Source organism: Artemia sp. Qi Xiang Cuo, chromosome 14 (genome assembly GCF_049724085.1).
Source record: "Artemia sp. Qi Xiang Cuo chromosome 14, ASM4972408v1, whole genome shotgun sequence".
Lineage (NCBI taxonomy): Eukaryota > Metazoa > Arthropoda > Branchiopoda > Anostraca > Artemiidae > Artemia > Artemia sp. Qi Xiang Cuo.
The window spans coordinates 47,519,078-47,533,569 of record NC_142807.1 but is presented as its reverse complement, the minus strand read 5'-3'; the positions used below and the strand labels follow the sequence as shown (position 1 = coordinate 47,533,569).

Here is a 14,492-nt window from a genome sequence, read left to right as displayed (position 1 = left end):
GAAGGCGACTAACACCCCTCTCGTGCCCACCTTTTTCCAAAACACATCCAATCAAAATTTTGAGATAGCCATGTTGTTTAACGTAGATGAAAGTTCTGGAAATTCGGTCTTAGAGGATGACAACCACCCTAACAGACCTTAGGGTAAAGGTTGTAATGATATACTGCATCAGATATATGAAGGCTCTCAGACTACCGACTACGTGCTGTTGTTGGTAATACTGAGACTAAAAGTTCTTCCCCGTAAGTGTTCCACGATCGTAGTTGGAGTACTCTATTTTCTGCCTCGGTCGAGTTACAGGCGGGAGCTAATAGCCCATCTACAAGCATGTTTAGATGATATTAAATTGAGACACCCAAACAGTTCTGTGGTTCTTATGGCTGACTTCAACGACCTACAACCCAGCTGGATTGAACGATTGCTAAGCTTGAAGCAAGTTTTTCGTGAAAAGACAACTCAAAAGTCTGCCATTGATCTCATCTTCATAAATATTTCCAATTTCTATAGTGATCCAGTGACGTTACCGAGTCTTGGTAAAAGTACACACTTCTGTGTGCACTGGTGTCCCAGGGAGGAAAAGAAAATAGGAACCAAGCAAATTTTTTCAAGCCGGCCTCATACTGAGCCTGGAAAAGAGCTATTCGCTTAAAGGGCTATACCGAAAAACTGGAAGAAAAGTTTGTACGAAATTTGCAATGTCAACGACATGTATAGAATATTTTCCACTGAAATACGGATAGCTTATGATGTGTATTTTCAAGAGAAGACAGTCACAGTAAACTCAGCTGACAAGCCCTGGGTTAACTCGCGCCTGAAAAGGCTGATACGCAAACGCAACAGGCTGTATAAAAAGGGGAAGATAGGTGAAGCTTCCAAGCTGAGGAATCAAGTGGTCTATGAATGTAGATTGGCTGAGAAGTCATACAGTTCAAAAATGAACGAGCTCATGACCACAAGTGAAGCTGGTTACTATAAAGGAATACGGCTTCTCACTGGCTCCTCTGTAAGGCAAAGTGTAAGCGTATACGACGAATCTGGGACTAAGCTCGACGCAAACGCTATAAATAAGTATTTTGCTAGTATTTGCAGAAGCAATCCACCAATTTCCTGTGTCCCCCCCCCCCTGGTTGTTCCATCTGAAATACCTGTGAAATTAATTAAAAAAATATTTCCAAGAAATAAGTTGTTCAAAGAAAAGTAAAGAACTTCCTTAAACAAAAAATTAACAAAGATAAAATAAAATAATTTACAAAGCGTGAAATTATACCATATCATCATCTGTAAATAAATGAAAACCAAAACGACAAGAAATTACAATAATTAACCGAGTCAAACTAAAAACGAGCAAAAATTAACATAAGTTGAAAGCAAAACCCCTATGTCTTCCCAAGGCCAAAACAAAAATTGCACTTTACTAAAAAATATAAATGTTTTTACTTTTATAACTTTAATAAATCAAATAATATTAACATTTTGATTACTAAAAATCAGTATATGTATATTAAAATGACAATGCACAATCATTTGTATTTTTTCAGTTAAGTGCAAATTTTGTTCTGGCCTTGGGAAGGCATAGGTGATTTGCGCCCAACTTATGTTAACTTCTGCTCGTTTTGAGTTTGACTCGGTTAATTATTGTAATTTCGGTTCGTTTTGGGTTTCATTTATTTATCGATGCTGATTTGTGGTAGTTTCACCCTTAGTAGATTATTTTATTTTTCCTCGTTTTTTGTTTAATAGAGTCCTTTACTTTTCTTGGAAAAACTTATTTTGTGGAAAAAGTTTTTTAAATTAATTTATGTTCGTTTTATATTGACATTAAATAAAACAAACAAGTTTTTTAAACTGAAAGTAAGGAGCGACATTAAAACTTAAAACGAACAGAAATATTCCGCATATGAAAGGGGCTGTCCCCTCCTCAACGCTTCGCTCTTTACGCTAAAGTTTGACTCTGTCTCACAACTTTATTTTTTTAAACAATAAAAAACTTTTTATTGTAAAGTTTTTTATTGATATGAGTTGCCTACAATTTGATATGTGTAGCCTACTGCCAGGAACCAGTGGGGGGATCCTTGCTCGTAATTGCTAATCACCTTAACCCTTTTATCCATCGTCAAGTACATGCTCCAAAAATATTTTATTCAGAGATTTCAGGTTAAAAATTATCCAATCACTAATTACCCCTTTTTTGCAAATGTCAATCAAACGCCAAGGAACGTAATCTCACCGAACACGTCAAACTGTTTCCACAGACTTCAAACTATCATATCTACGGAAATTCTCACTCTCTTTGAAAAGGTGTAATGCCCTGTAGAAGTATTACCTATATGCATGGGGGATAGTCACTCTTTTTGAAAAACTAAACCAGACTATACCCATCAAACCAGACTATACCCATCAAACCAGACTATACCCACCAAACCAGACTGTACCCACCAAACCAGATTATACCCACCAAACCAGATTATACCCACCAAACCAGATTGTACCCACCAAACCAGACTATACCCATTAGAAACCTGTCTGGTACAGGGGCCTTGGCAAATCCAGACGAGAGATACTACTAACTAGGACCACCTCTTTTGCCGTCTTCGTTTCGAAAAATTGGCACTGAGTTTGAAATAACTGGACACAAAAAAAATTGAACTAAAATTACAGTAATTCAACTGCACTCAGCGGGTCGTGCGCAAATTTTTTTTTACTAGCACCGTAAATTGTTTTGAAATACACAAATTTGGGCAATTTTAGTACTTTAGGAACCGACCATGATGGCACTGTTGGTTTTCAAAAGCTCAGGCGTATTTTGGCGTGTTTTTCAAACGATGTGGTGGGTTTTTTGTTTGACCTCCTGGCAACACTGGTTTCCATTCTTATCGGCGACACATACTCTTTGGTGCGACTCTTATCAGTTATCCATACTCTTTAGACTGAAACACAAGGAAATGGATAATCACTCTCACCTAATGCAGAAATTCTTATCTGTTTTTGAAGACAGCAAACTTATATTCTTGTCCATGTATCAAACAACACACATGTGCATGAATTGTTGCTATTCGTTACTACAGATGCCTTCTTTTGTTTTTGAGAAAAGTAAGCAAAAACTGTTGTTGATGTATCAAGCATTGACAGTTGTGAACGTGAATTGTGGCTCTTATGTAAGTCAAAAGCTTTCTTCTATTCTTGAACCATACAAACCGAAATTGTTGTCAATATATCAAACATTTACCCACATAAACATAAATGGTGCCTCTTACCTACTGCATAAGATTTCCTCTATTTTTGACGAAGGTAAACAAAAAGTTTTGTCCTTGTGTGAAGCAGTTACACATATGTACATGAATTACGGCTCTTACCTAATACATATGCTTTCTTTTGCTTTAGAGCAATGTAAGCAAAAACTGTTATTCATGTATCAAACATTGACACTTGTGGGGGTGAATTGTGGATCTTATTTAACACAGAAGCTTTCTTCTATTTTTGAACAATACAAACCGCAATTGTTTTGCAGATATCCAACATTTACCCACATAAGCAAGAATGATGAATCTTACCTACTACATAAGATTACCTCTGTTTTTGATGAATGCAAGCAGAAAGTGTTGTCCATGAGTGAAGCAGGTACACATGTTCACATGAATTGCAGCCCTTACCCAATACAGGAGCTCTCTTCTATAACACGTATAGAAGACATTAGATGTTTGCCGTTCAAGCATCAAACACTGGAGCATATAGACACGAATAGAGGCGCTGCCCTGATCGAAAAACTTTCTTCTGCTTTTGAAGGGCACAAATGGAAATTATTAATTGCTTTGGCTAGTCTTGGCTTCGTATACTATTTTTACATCAACAAAAAGAATGCCAGAAGACCAAAAAAAGAGGGTGACACAAAAAAGTGGTCAAGAAACCATATGATTATGACCAAGATGGTTATGCCTTGCATAGGTAAAAATTTTATAATCTCTTTTAAGAATGATATAGCCTAGACTAACTACCATCCCTTATTAATATGTACCATTATCATTTGTACAGTAGATTAAGCTTTTTTCTTTCAGAGCTTTCCATTAAAATCCTATACAAGCAAAATAAAAAAATGGTGAAATACTTTATGATAGTGCTATATTCCCGATTCTTACAGAGTTGAATTACGACAAAGTCAAATGTGTAAATATGATTAAAAGGATTCAATTTTGGGAATTAGTATAAAAACTGTAAGGTAAAAATGGTATAAAAATTGTTAGCAAAACTGTTCGCTCTGTTGGATTACTCCTCCCACCTAGAGGAAATGGCTAAGACGATTAGTTGATAAGCACATGGAATGGGTTTTAATTTAAAGGTAGTTCGATGCGTAATTATTTAAGAAGATTTAGCAGAGTTGTCACCCCTAGTGATTTATCATTATTTCTAGTGATTTTTTATATTGCCCGGTGATTTTTTTTCTAGCTAGTGATTTTTAAGGAAATATTTTTTAAACTATCGTATTTTTCCAAAATCTAGTGATTTTTCATGATATTAGTGCATAGATTCAAGATTCAATCAGTTAAATCTTCCAAGAAGCTAATTAAAAAACATGAAAAAAACAACACACAAAATAGGGGTCCATTACACTTCCTAATATGTTTGTGAAAATATGCATACTATTGATATTCAAGCAAATATACTGCTTTTGAATTTTCGATCCCCTTCCATAGAGACCAAAGATCCTTTTCATCACTATATTGGGTGAGCCTTGTTAACGGCAAAATCGGAAAAATTGTCTATACTTACAATTTCACATCATTTCCTCAGGTCAATTTTTTTTTCTTCATATTTAAGATTTATTACTCCATAAAATCTATCAGTTTCAGATTAGATTTCCTTCTTTAAAACTTTGGAAGTTGTTACGAATAAACCCTCTTTTTCTGTAAATAGAACAGAAATGGAATCATTGAAGAATAATAAGAATAATTTACTGTAAATATAATTTTATGAATAAAAAACAAAAGAAATCATTGTAAAAGAACATAAGACTATATATGAGAAAATAAGAAAATAAAATAAGAAAATATGAAAGGCAGTAGCCTTTCATAATAATATTTGTGCTATAACTAGACAGGCTAAATTGGTTGTAGTTTCATCATATAAGTTGGTAGGGAGTAAGGTGGGGGGATGATATCTGCTCTCGGAATTGTTCCATTGTTTTAATTTTAACTTTCAATATCTAACCGAAATTCCAATAGCTCTCCAAATTGACTTATTTCTGATTGAAACGCCTAATAAGCACTAATGACGTCCTATTCTTTACGTTTTGGATTCGTATACTAAAACACAAATGAAGAATTACCTCTATTAATAACACCATGCTGACTTTTCGTTATGTTCTCATTTCTTTTAACCAGCTACAAGAAAAGAATTGATATATGTACGCTGAGGATTATTATTCGAATTAGTTGCAATTCATGCAACGCCTGTGTTACTAGTGGGAAATCTATCACTGCATAAGCTTGTTGCACGAAATATCTGCTGTTAGTAAAATAAAATGAATGAAATATATGTGGTATCAACCTTTACTTTTTTTCTATTATTATCAGTTTCAACAAGCCGTACTAGGGGACCGTGCTTTGCGTGCTTTGCTTGGTGAAAGGAATTTTAGACGTAAAAATTATATTCAATGCATTCCAACTCCCTTTGAGAATGTCGCTCCCTTACACAAACACATACACCCTGATTTACATAAGAAGAAGTTATCGTTTAATTTTTCTTGATTTAGTTTTTTAAACAAAGATACAGAGGGGAAGGTAGTTCTTATAATCTAGGCAGTGCTTCCACTATGTCAGATTTTTCCGACATTGTTGGACTTTAGGCCTTTTTGTCAGAAAAAAAAAATGTGTCAGACGTCGGAATTTTGTCGGACTTTTAATAAAAAAACGGATATTTGTCAGATTTTTAAATTTTCTGGATTTTCTATTTTTTTTTTATTGAAAAAGGATTTTTGAACTAGCGAAATGGGGTTCTTTCAGTGATTAAAAAAACAAAACAAAAAAAAACTATCAATATTTTAAGAAAGGCAAAACTTTTGAAAATTTGTTTCAGTTTCGTTCTGCAGTAAAGAGTTTGAAATAAAAGTAAACCTTTTTGATATGGTTGAGTGTTGTGATGGGAAAGCGGAAACCATTTTCAGCCTCATTTGCGTATGATAAAAATATATCTACAGGGAAATTGAGTGGATTCTGTGCGGACGCTTGAAATCCTATGTCTGGGGGTGATAACTCGGTTGTGAGTAGAATAAAAGACAAACTTCCATCTGTGATATGTGTCAAGTGTAGCAGTCATTCAATTCATTTAGTTGCTTCTTATGTTTGCAAAAATTGCCAAAGCAATTGGAAGATCTGTGTCGCACAGTATATAAACACTTCAGCATGAGTGCCAAAAGACGCTCTGAGTTTGAATTACACCAAAATTTTCCAGAAACCCCTGTCCTGAATGTTCTTGGCCCAGCTCAGACACGTTGGCTGTCTCTTCGGATGTGCATTGAGCGACTATTGCATTATTGGGATGCGCTTAGTAGCTACTTTCAGGGAGTAGCAGCTGAGGATCCAACTCACGCGAATGACAGGGTATCCCAAACCCTAAAAAATCTACTGCTTCGGATTCAACTTGAGTTACAGCTCTATGTACTGGAGTTGTTTACAGATTTTAATCTTCCTTTCCAATGTGAAAAACATTTTTTTCACAAAATAAAATTAGAGGTGGAGATGCTAAGAAATCTGACCGTGAATATAATGAAGACTACCTACATTAGATCAACCTCACCATTGAATCTCAACCCTGAAAAAGCAAGTGAATACCTTCCAGCTGAAGATGTGTACTTGGGGATGGCAGTTCATGAGTCTCTTCAAACCTTGCAGTCAAATTCGAGTACAAAAGCAAATGAACGTGAAGTGAAAGTCATCTATGAATGTGCTCATAAGTTATATGTGAAGGCTGTGAAGCAAATCAAGTAGTGATTATCGTTTGAGGACGAACTGTTTACATTATATGAGATTCTTGACCCTACGAAATCTTTGGACATAGGTGTAATTGGTCTTCTGCCAAAGATTCTTCAAAGATATAGTGCACCGTTGCGAGATGGAAGAAAGATAGTAGAAGAATGGCGGGGTTTACTGCTTTTTGATCTTCCAAATATGACAGACGTCTGTGATTTTTGGGCGTCACGTGGCTTCTATGAAACATCAAATGGTATTCAGAGGTTCTTTAACATAATCAACATTGTCCAATACCTCCTGATCTTGCCATTTTCGAACGTTGTTGTAGAGCAGTTCTTTTCAACCTTGAACGATGTTAAAACAGATCATAGAAACTCGCTCTAAAGGATGACCCTTACTTCAATTATGCAGGCCAAGCTTGGCATGAAAAGAGAAAGACATGTGTCCCATGATTTAGAGGTCGATGCCCCCCCCCTCTTAAAATTACTAAAAACTGAAAAGCCAACGCGACGGCTGAGGAGTGCGTTCAGTGTAGTTAAAAAGTCTAGCTGAAAGAAGAAGAAAAATGATGAAAGTGTGTTTTGTATTTGACGAAAAAAAGGATTTTATATGATTTTTTTTAAATGTATGAGGAAAAAAAGAATCAAAGTGAGTGAGAATAGGGGGCGCTTTTTTTTTTTTTTTTTTTTTTTTTTTTAATGGTAAAGATATGTATGTTACCATTGAGGGAGGAGGAGCTGTAGGACAGACAGTGTAAAAGCTTGTCTATTGAAAAGAAAAAGATTCCTAAGAGATAGAATATTGTTAGATTTTTCGGCTAAAGCTAGAAATTTGTTGGATTTTAGACTAGTGTGGTGTCGGAAAAAATTTCGGATTTTCTGTGGTCGGGTGTCGGAACTTTCAGGCTTTTTAAACTGACTGATCGGAAATCTGGTAAGAACAAAGTGGAAGCACTGAATCTAGGTGTCAATGATAACCCTTCGATTGGTACTTTTGGCAAGTTTTAATCAATGCGAGATTTCTAGCGCAACGCTGCCAACTATTATTAAGATTTCGTGGATACTTCTTATCAAATATTGCCCAAGGGATTAGTAAATAATTCTAACTCTATTTTTCGAATACCTTTAAAATGAAAGTACAATTGGTATTTTACATGTGGAATTGTTAAATATTTCTTAAATTATAGATAATTTAAATGTTTCTTAGGGAACTCCTTAGGGATAATATCCAGAGTTGAATTTTCAGTGGAGGATAACTACCGCTGAGGTAGAGGGAATTTTTAAGGAAAAACTTGTCTGCAGAGTTTTTTCGTTGGACAAGAGTAGGGAAGCCCTAATGACTCCCACGAGTACACCGTGCTGCCATCTATAATTGAGTCTAACGCTGGGCTAACAAAATTTATTCAAGGATTATTGATCGAGTCTAACGGGTCAATGACACCATTTTCAAGGTCGATTTATTTGTTGTTTCTTGGTGTAATCACTCCGGGACGAAGTTTGCACATGCGCATTGAATTCTAAAGGGAACAATGCATTGATCGACTCGAGGGGAACTGGATTTCTGAGAAATTGATTACATAATTGGCGGGGAATTATTGATCAACAAAAGGTGAATTAAGAAACATTATGGCTTCTTTGATCTTTAGGTCTGAGAGATATCAGGTCTTTAGTGACAGAGATAAATTGAAATTCTATTTTTAAATATGGCTTCTCTGATGAGTAGTGATAAATTTGGGAATTCTATCGAAACCTTAATAGTGTAGCTAGGTACACCTTCCAGATGAAGACAGATTGAATATATTTAACGCGGGAAATGGTTTATTGGGAATTTCAAATGTGACAGCGCAGGGATGTCGAAACAAAGGAACACACAGAAATTACTTTTAAGGGATTATTTGGGCGAAACAGTTTGAGACATTTTAGGGGATTATTTGGGCGAAACAGTTTGATACATTTTAGAATATTATTTAGGCGAAACAGTTTGAGACATTTTAGAAGATGATTTGGGGTGAAACTCAGTGGTTGTTATTATACACAAGTTCCATTTGAACAGTGTTGTGAGGTTCCCTACCCCAACCCCAAAGGGCCCCTATCCCAACCCCAAAGGGCCCCATCCCCTCGGGCCCCAAAGGGCCCCATCCTCCCCCGGGGCCCCCCGAGCCCCAAAAGGTCTCCCGGACCCCCAAATGCTCCCCGGGGCCCCAAAGGCCACCCGATCCCCAAATGGCCCCAAATGCCCCCCGAGCCCCCAAAGGCCCCCGGGCTCCGTCACTGTTACATTCTCTTGATGTTTCAAAGTTTATTTTGGATCATTTTCGTTGAAATGCAAGAGTTGGATTATTTCAGTAGTGTTTGTTGTGGTTTACCTTGTCACTGTTACATTCTCTTGATTTTTCAAAGTTCATTTTGGATTTCTTTCATTGAAATGCAAGAGTTGGAATATTTCAGTAGTGTTTTGTTGTGGTTTACCTTGTCACAGTTACATTCTCTTGATTTTTCAAAGTTCATTTTGGATTTCTTTCGTTGAAATGCAAGAGTTGGAATATTTCAGTAGTGTTTTCTCGTGGTTTACCTTGTCACAGTTACATTCTCTTGATTTTTCAAAGGTCATTTTGGATTTCTTTCAGTGAAATGCAAGAGTTGGAACATTTCAGTAGTGTTTTGTTGTGGTTTACCTTGTCACAGTTACATTCTCTTGATTTTTCAAAGTTCATTTTGGATTTCTATCGTTGAAATGCAAGAGTTGGATTATTTCAGTAGTGTTTTGTTGTGGTTTACCTTGTCACAGTTACATTCTCTTGATTTTTCAAAGTTCATTTGGATTTCTTTCGTTGAAAAGCAAGAGTTGGATTATTTCAGTAGTGTTTTGTTGTGATCTACCTTGTCACAGTTACATTATCTTGATTTTTCAAAGTTCATTTTGGATTTCTTTCGTTGAAATTCAAGAGTTGGATTATTTCAGTAGTGTTTTGTTGTGGTTTACCTTGTCACAATTACATTTTCTTGATTTTTCAAAGTTCATTTTGGATTTCTTTCGTTGAAATACAAGAGTTGGATAATTTCAGTAGTGTTTTGTTGTGGTTTACCTTGTCACAGTTACATTCTCTTGGTTTTTCAAAGTTCAGTTTGGATTTCTTTCGTTGAAATGCATGAGTTGGATTATTTCAGTAGTGTTTTGTTGTGGTTTACCTTATCACAGTTACTTTCTCTTGATGTTTCAAAGTTCATTTTGGATTTCTTTTGTTGAAGTGTATGAGTTGGATTATTTCAGTAGTGTATTGTTGTGGTTTACCTTGTCACAGTTACATTCTCTTGTTGTTTCAAAGTTCAATTTTGATTTTTTTCATTGAAATGCAAGAGTTGGATTATTTCAGTAGTGTTTTGTTGTGGTTTACCTTGTCACAGTTACATTCTTTTGATTTTTCAAAGATGATTATAGATCTTTTTCATTGAAATGCAAGAGTTGGATTATTTCAGTAGTGTTTTGTTGTGGTTTACCTTGTCACAGTTACATTCTCTTGATTTTCCAAAGTTCATTTTGGATTTCTTTCGTTGAAATGCAAGAGTTGGATTATTTCAGTAGTGTTTTGTTGTGGTTTACCTTGTCACAGTTACATTCTATTTATTTTTCAAAGTTCATTATGGATTTCTTTCGTTGAAATTCAAGAGTTGGATTATTTCAGTAGATTTTTGTTGTGGTTTACCTTGTCACAGTTACATTCTCTTTATTTTTCAAAGTTCATTATGGATTTCTTTCGTTGAAATGCAAGAGTTGGATTATTTCAGTAGTGTTTTCTTGTGGTTTACCATGCCACTGTTACATTCCCTTGATGTTTCAAAGTTCACTTGGATTTTTTTTTCGTTGAAATGTAAGAGTTGGAATATTTCAGTAGTGTTTTGTTGTGGTTTACCGTGTCACAGCTACGTTCTCTTGATGTTTCAAAGCTCACTTTGGATTTCTTTCGTTGAAATGCATGAGTTGGATTATTTCAGTAGTGTTTTGTTGTGGTTTACCTTGTCAAAGTTACATTCTATTGATTTTCAAAGTTCATTTTGGATTTCTTTCGTTGAAATGCAAGAGTTGGAGTATTTCAGTGGATTGTTGTTGTGGTTTACCTTGTCGTTTACCTTGTCAGAGTTAAATTCTCTTGATGTTTAAAAGTTAATTATGTATTTCTTTCGTTGAAATGCAAGAGTTGGATTATTTCAGTAGTGTTTTCTTGTGGTTTACCATGCCACTGTTACATTCCCTTGATGTTTCAAAGTTCACTTGGATTTTTTTTTCGTTGAAATGTAACAGTTGGAATATTTCAGTAGTGTTTTGTTGTGGTTTACCGTGTCACAGCTACATTCTCTTGATTTTTCAAAGTTCATTTTGGATTTCATTCGTTGAAATGCAAGAGTTGGATTATTTCAGTAGTGTTTTGTTGTGGTTTACCTTGTCACAGTTACATTCTATTTATTTTTCAAAGTTCATTTTGGATTTCTTTCGTTGAAATGCAAGAGTTGGATTATTTCAGTGGATTGTTGTTGTGGTTTACCTTGTCGTTTACCTTGTCACAGTTACATTCTATTTATGTTTCAAAGTTCATTATGGATTTCTTTCATTGAAATGTATGAGTTGGATTATTTAAGTAGTGTTTTCTTGTGGTTTACCATGCCACTGTTACATTCCCTTGATGTTTCAAAGTTCACTTGGATTTTTTTTTCGTTGAAATGTAACAGTTGGAATATTTCAGTAGTGTTTTGTTGTGGTTTACCGTGTCACAGCTACATTCTCTTGATTTTTCAAAGTTCATTTTGGATTTCTTTCGTTGAAATGCAAGAGTTGGATTATTTCAGTAGTGTTTTGTTGTGGTTTACCTTGTCACAGTTACATTCTATTTATTTTTCAAAGTTCATTTTGGATTTCTTTCATTGAAATGCAAGAGTTGGATTATTTCAGTGGAGTTTTGTTGTGGTTTACCTTGTCACAGTTACATTCTCTTGATTTTTCAAAGTTCATTATGGATTTCTTTCGATGAAATGCAAGAGTTGGATTATTTCAGTAGTGTTTTCTTGTGGTTTACCATGCCACTGTTACATTCCCTTGATGTTTCAAAGTTCACTTGGATTTTTTTTTCGTTGAAATGTAAGAGTTGGAATATTTCAGTAGTGTTGTGTTGTGGTTTACCGTGTCACAGCTACATTCTCTTGATGTTTCAAAGCTCACTTTGGACTTGTTTCGTTGAAATGCAAGAGTTGGATTATTTCAGTAGTGTTTTGTTGTGGTTTACCTTGTCACAGTTACATTCTATTTATTTTTCAAAGTTCATTTTGGATTTCTTTCGTTGAAATGCAAGAGTTGGATTATTTCAGTTGTGTTTTGTTATGGTTTAACTTGTCACACTTACATTCTATTTATTTTTCAAAGTTAATTTTGGATTTCCTTTGTTGAAATGCAAGAGTTGGATTATTTCAGTAGTGTTTTCTTGTGGTTTACCATGCCACTGTTACATTCCCTTGATGTTTCAAAGTTCACTTGGATTTTTTTTTCGTTGAAATGTAAGAGTTGGAATATTTCAGTAGTGTTTTGTTGTGGTTTACCGTGTCACAGCTACGTTCTCTTGATTTTTCAAAGTTCACTTTGGATTTCTTTCGTTGAAATGCATGAGTTGGATTATTTCAGTAGTGTATTGTTGTGGTTTACCTTGTCACAGTTACATTCTCTTGATGTTTCAACGTTCATTTTAGATCTTTTTCATTGAAATGCAAGAGTTGGACTATTTCAGTAGTGTTTTGTTATGGTTTACCTTGTCACAGTTACATTCTATTGATTTTTCAAAGTTCATTTTGGATTTCTTCTGTTGAAATGCAAGAGTTGAATTATTTCATTAGTGTTTTGTTTTGGTTTACCTTGTCACAGCTACATTCTATTGATTTTTCAAGGTTGATTTTGGATTTCATTCGTTGAAATGCAAGAGTTGGATTATTTCAGTAGTGTTTTGTTGTGGTTTACCTTGTCAGAGTTATTTTCTATCGATTTTTCAAAGTTCATTTTGGATTTCTTTCCTTGAAATGCATGAGTTGGAATATTTCAGTAGTGTTTTGTTGTGGTTTACCTTGTCACAGTTACATTCTCTTGATTTTTCAAAGTTAATTTTGGATTTCTTTCGTTGAAATGTAAGAGTTGGATTATTTCAGTAGTGTTTTGTTGTGGTTTACCTTGTCAAACTTACATTCTCTTGATTTTTCAAAGTTCATTTTGGATTTCTTTCGTTGAAATGTAAGAGTTGGATTATTTCAGTATTGTTTTGGTGTGGTTTACCTTGTCACAGTTACATTCTATTGATTTTTCAAAGTTCATTTTGTATTTCTTTCGTTGAAATGCAAGAGTTGGATTATTTCAGTAGTGTTTTGTTGGGGTTTACCTTGTCACAGTTACATTTTCTTGAGTTTTCAAAGTTCATTTTGGATTTCTTTCGTTGAAATGCAAGAGTTGGATTATTTCCGTAGTGTTTTGTTGTGGTTTACCTTGTCACAGTTACATTCTTTTGAGTTTTCAAAGTACATTTTGGATTTCTTTCGTTGAAATGCAAGAGTTGGATTATTTCAGTAGTGTTTTGGTGTGGTTTACCTTGTCACAGTTACATTCTATTGATTTTTCAAAGTTCGTTTTGTATTTCTTTCGTTGAAATGCAAGAGTTGTATTATTTCAGTAGTGTTTTGTTGTGGATTACCTTGTCATGGTTACATTCTCTTGATTTTTCAAAGTTCATTTTGGATTTCTTTCGTTGAAATGCAAGAGTTGAATTATTTCAGTAGTGTTTTGTTGTGGTTTACCTTGTCATAGTTACATTCTCTTGATTTTTCAAAGTTCATTTTGGATTTTTTTCGTTGAAATCCAAGAGTTGGAATATTTAAGTATTGTTTTGTCATGGTTTACCATGTCATAGTTGCATTCTCTTGATGGTTCAAAGTTCATTTTGGATTTCTTTCGTTGAAATGCAAGAGTTGGCTTATTTCAGTAGTGTTTTCTCGTGGTTTACCATATCACTGTAACATTTTAATGATGTTTCAAAGTTCATTTTAAATCTTTTTCATTGAAATGCAAGAGTTGGATTATTTCAGTAGTGTTTTCTCGTGGTTTACCATGTCACTGTTACATTCTCATGCTGTTTCAAAGTTCATTTAAATCTTTTTCGTTGAAATGCAAGAGTTGGAATATTTCAATTGTGTTTTGTCATGGTTAAGTTTAATTTTAATTCACTTCCTGGACAGACAATATAGCAATTTCACTAAAAAAATTATGGAAAAATTGTAAGTAAGTAAGTAACTAACTCTTTCTTGAATTCTCCTCCTGGATACACCGTACAGACATTTCATTCAAGAAATTATAAGAAAATAGTAAGTAAGTAACAAACTCTTTATTGATTTCATCTCTTGGATACACAATACAGATATTTTGTTCAAAAAATTATGAAAAATCGCAAGTATGTAAAAATCTCTTTCTTGAAGTCACCTCTTGGATACACAAAACAGAAATTTCATT

General features: G+C 34.6%; 1 protein-coding gene across 1 annotated transcript in view; it reads left to right on the top strand.

Annotated features, from left to right (window-relative positions):
• The first annotated feature begins 706 nt into the window (after nucleotides 1-706).
• Nucleotides 707-14,492, top strand: part of LOC148944545 (uncharacterized) — a 44,903-nt gene continuing 31,117 nt past the window's right edge. The window contains exons 1-2 of the mRNA XM_089099956.1: nucleotides 707-1,068; nucleotides 2,927-3,942. Of these exons, the coding sequence (XP_088956082.1) occupies nucleotides 707-1,068; nucleotides 2,927-3,942 (1,378 nt within the window). The remainder of the gene's footprint in view (nucleotides 1,069-2,926; nucleotides 3,943-14,492) is intronic.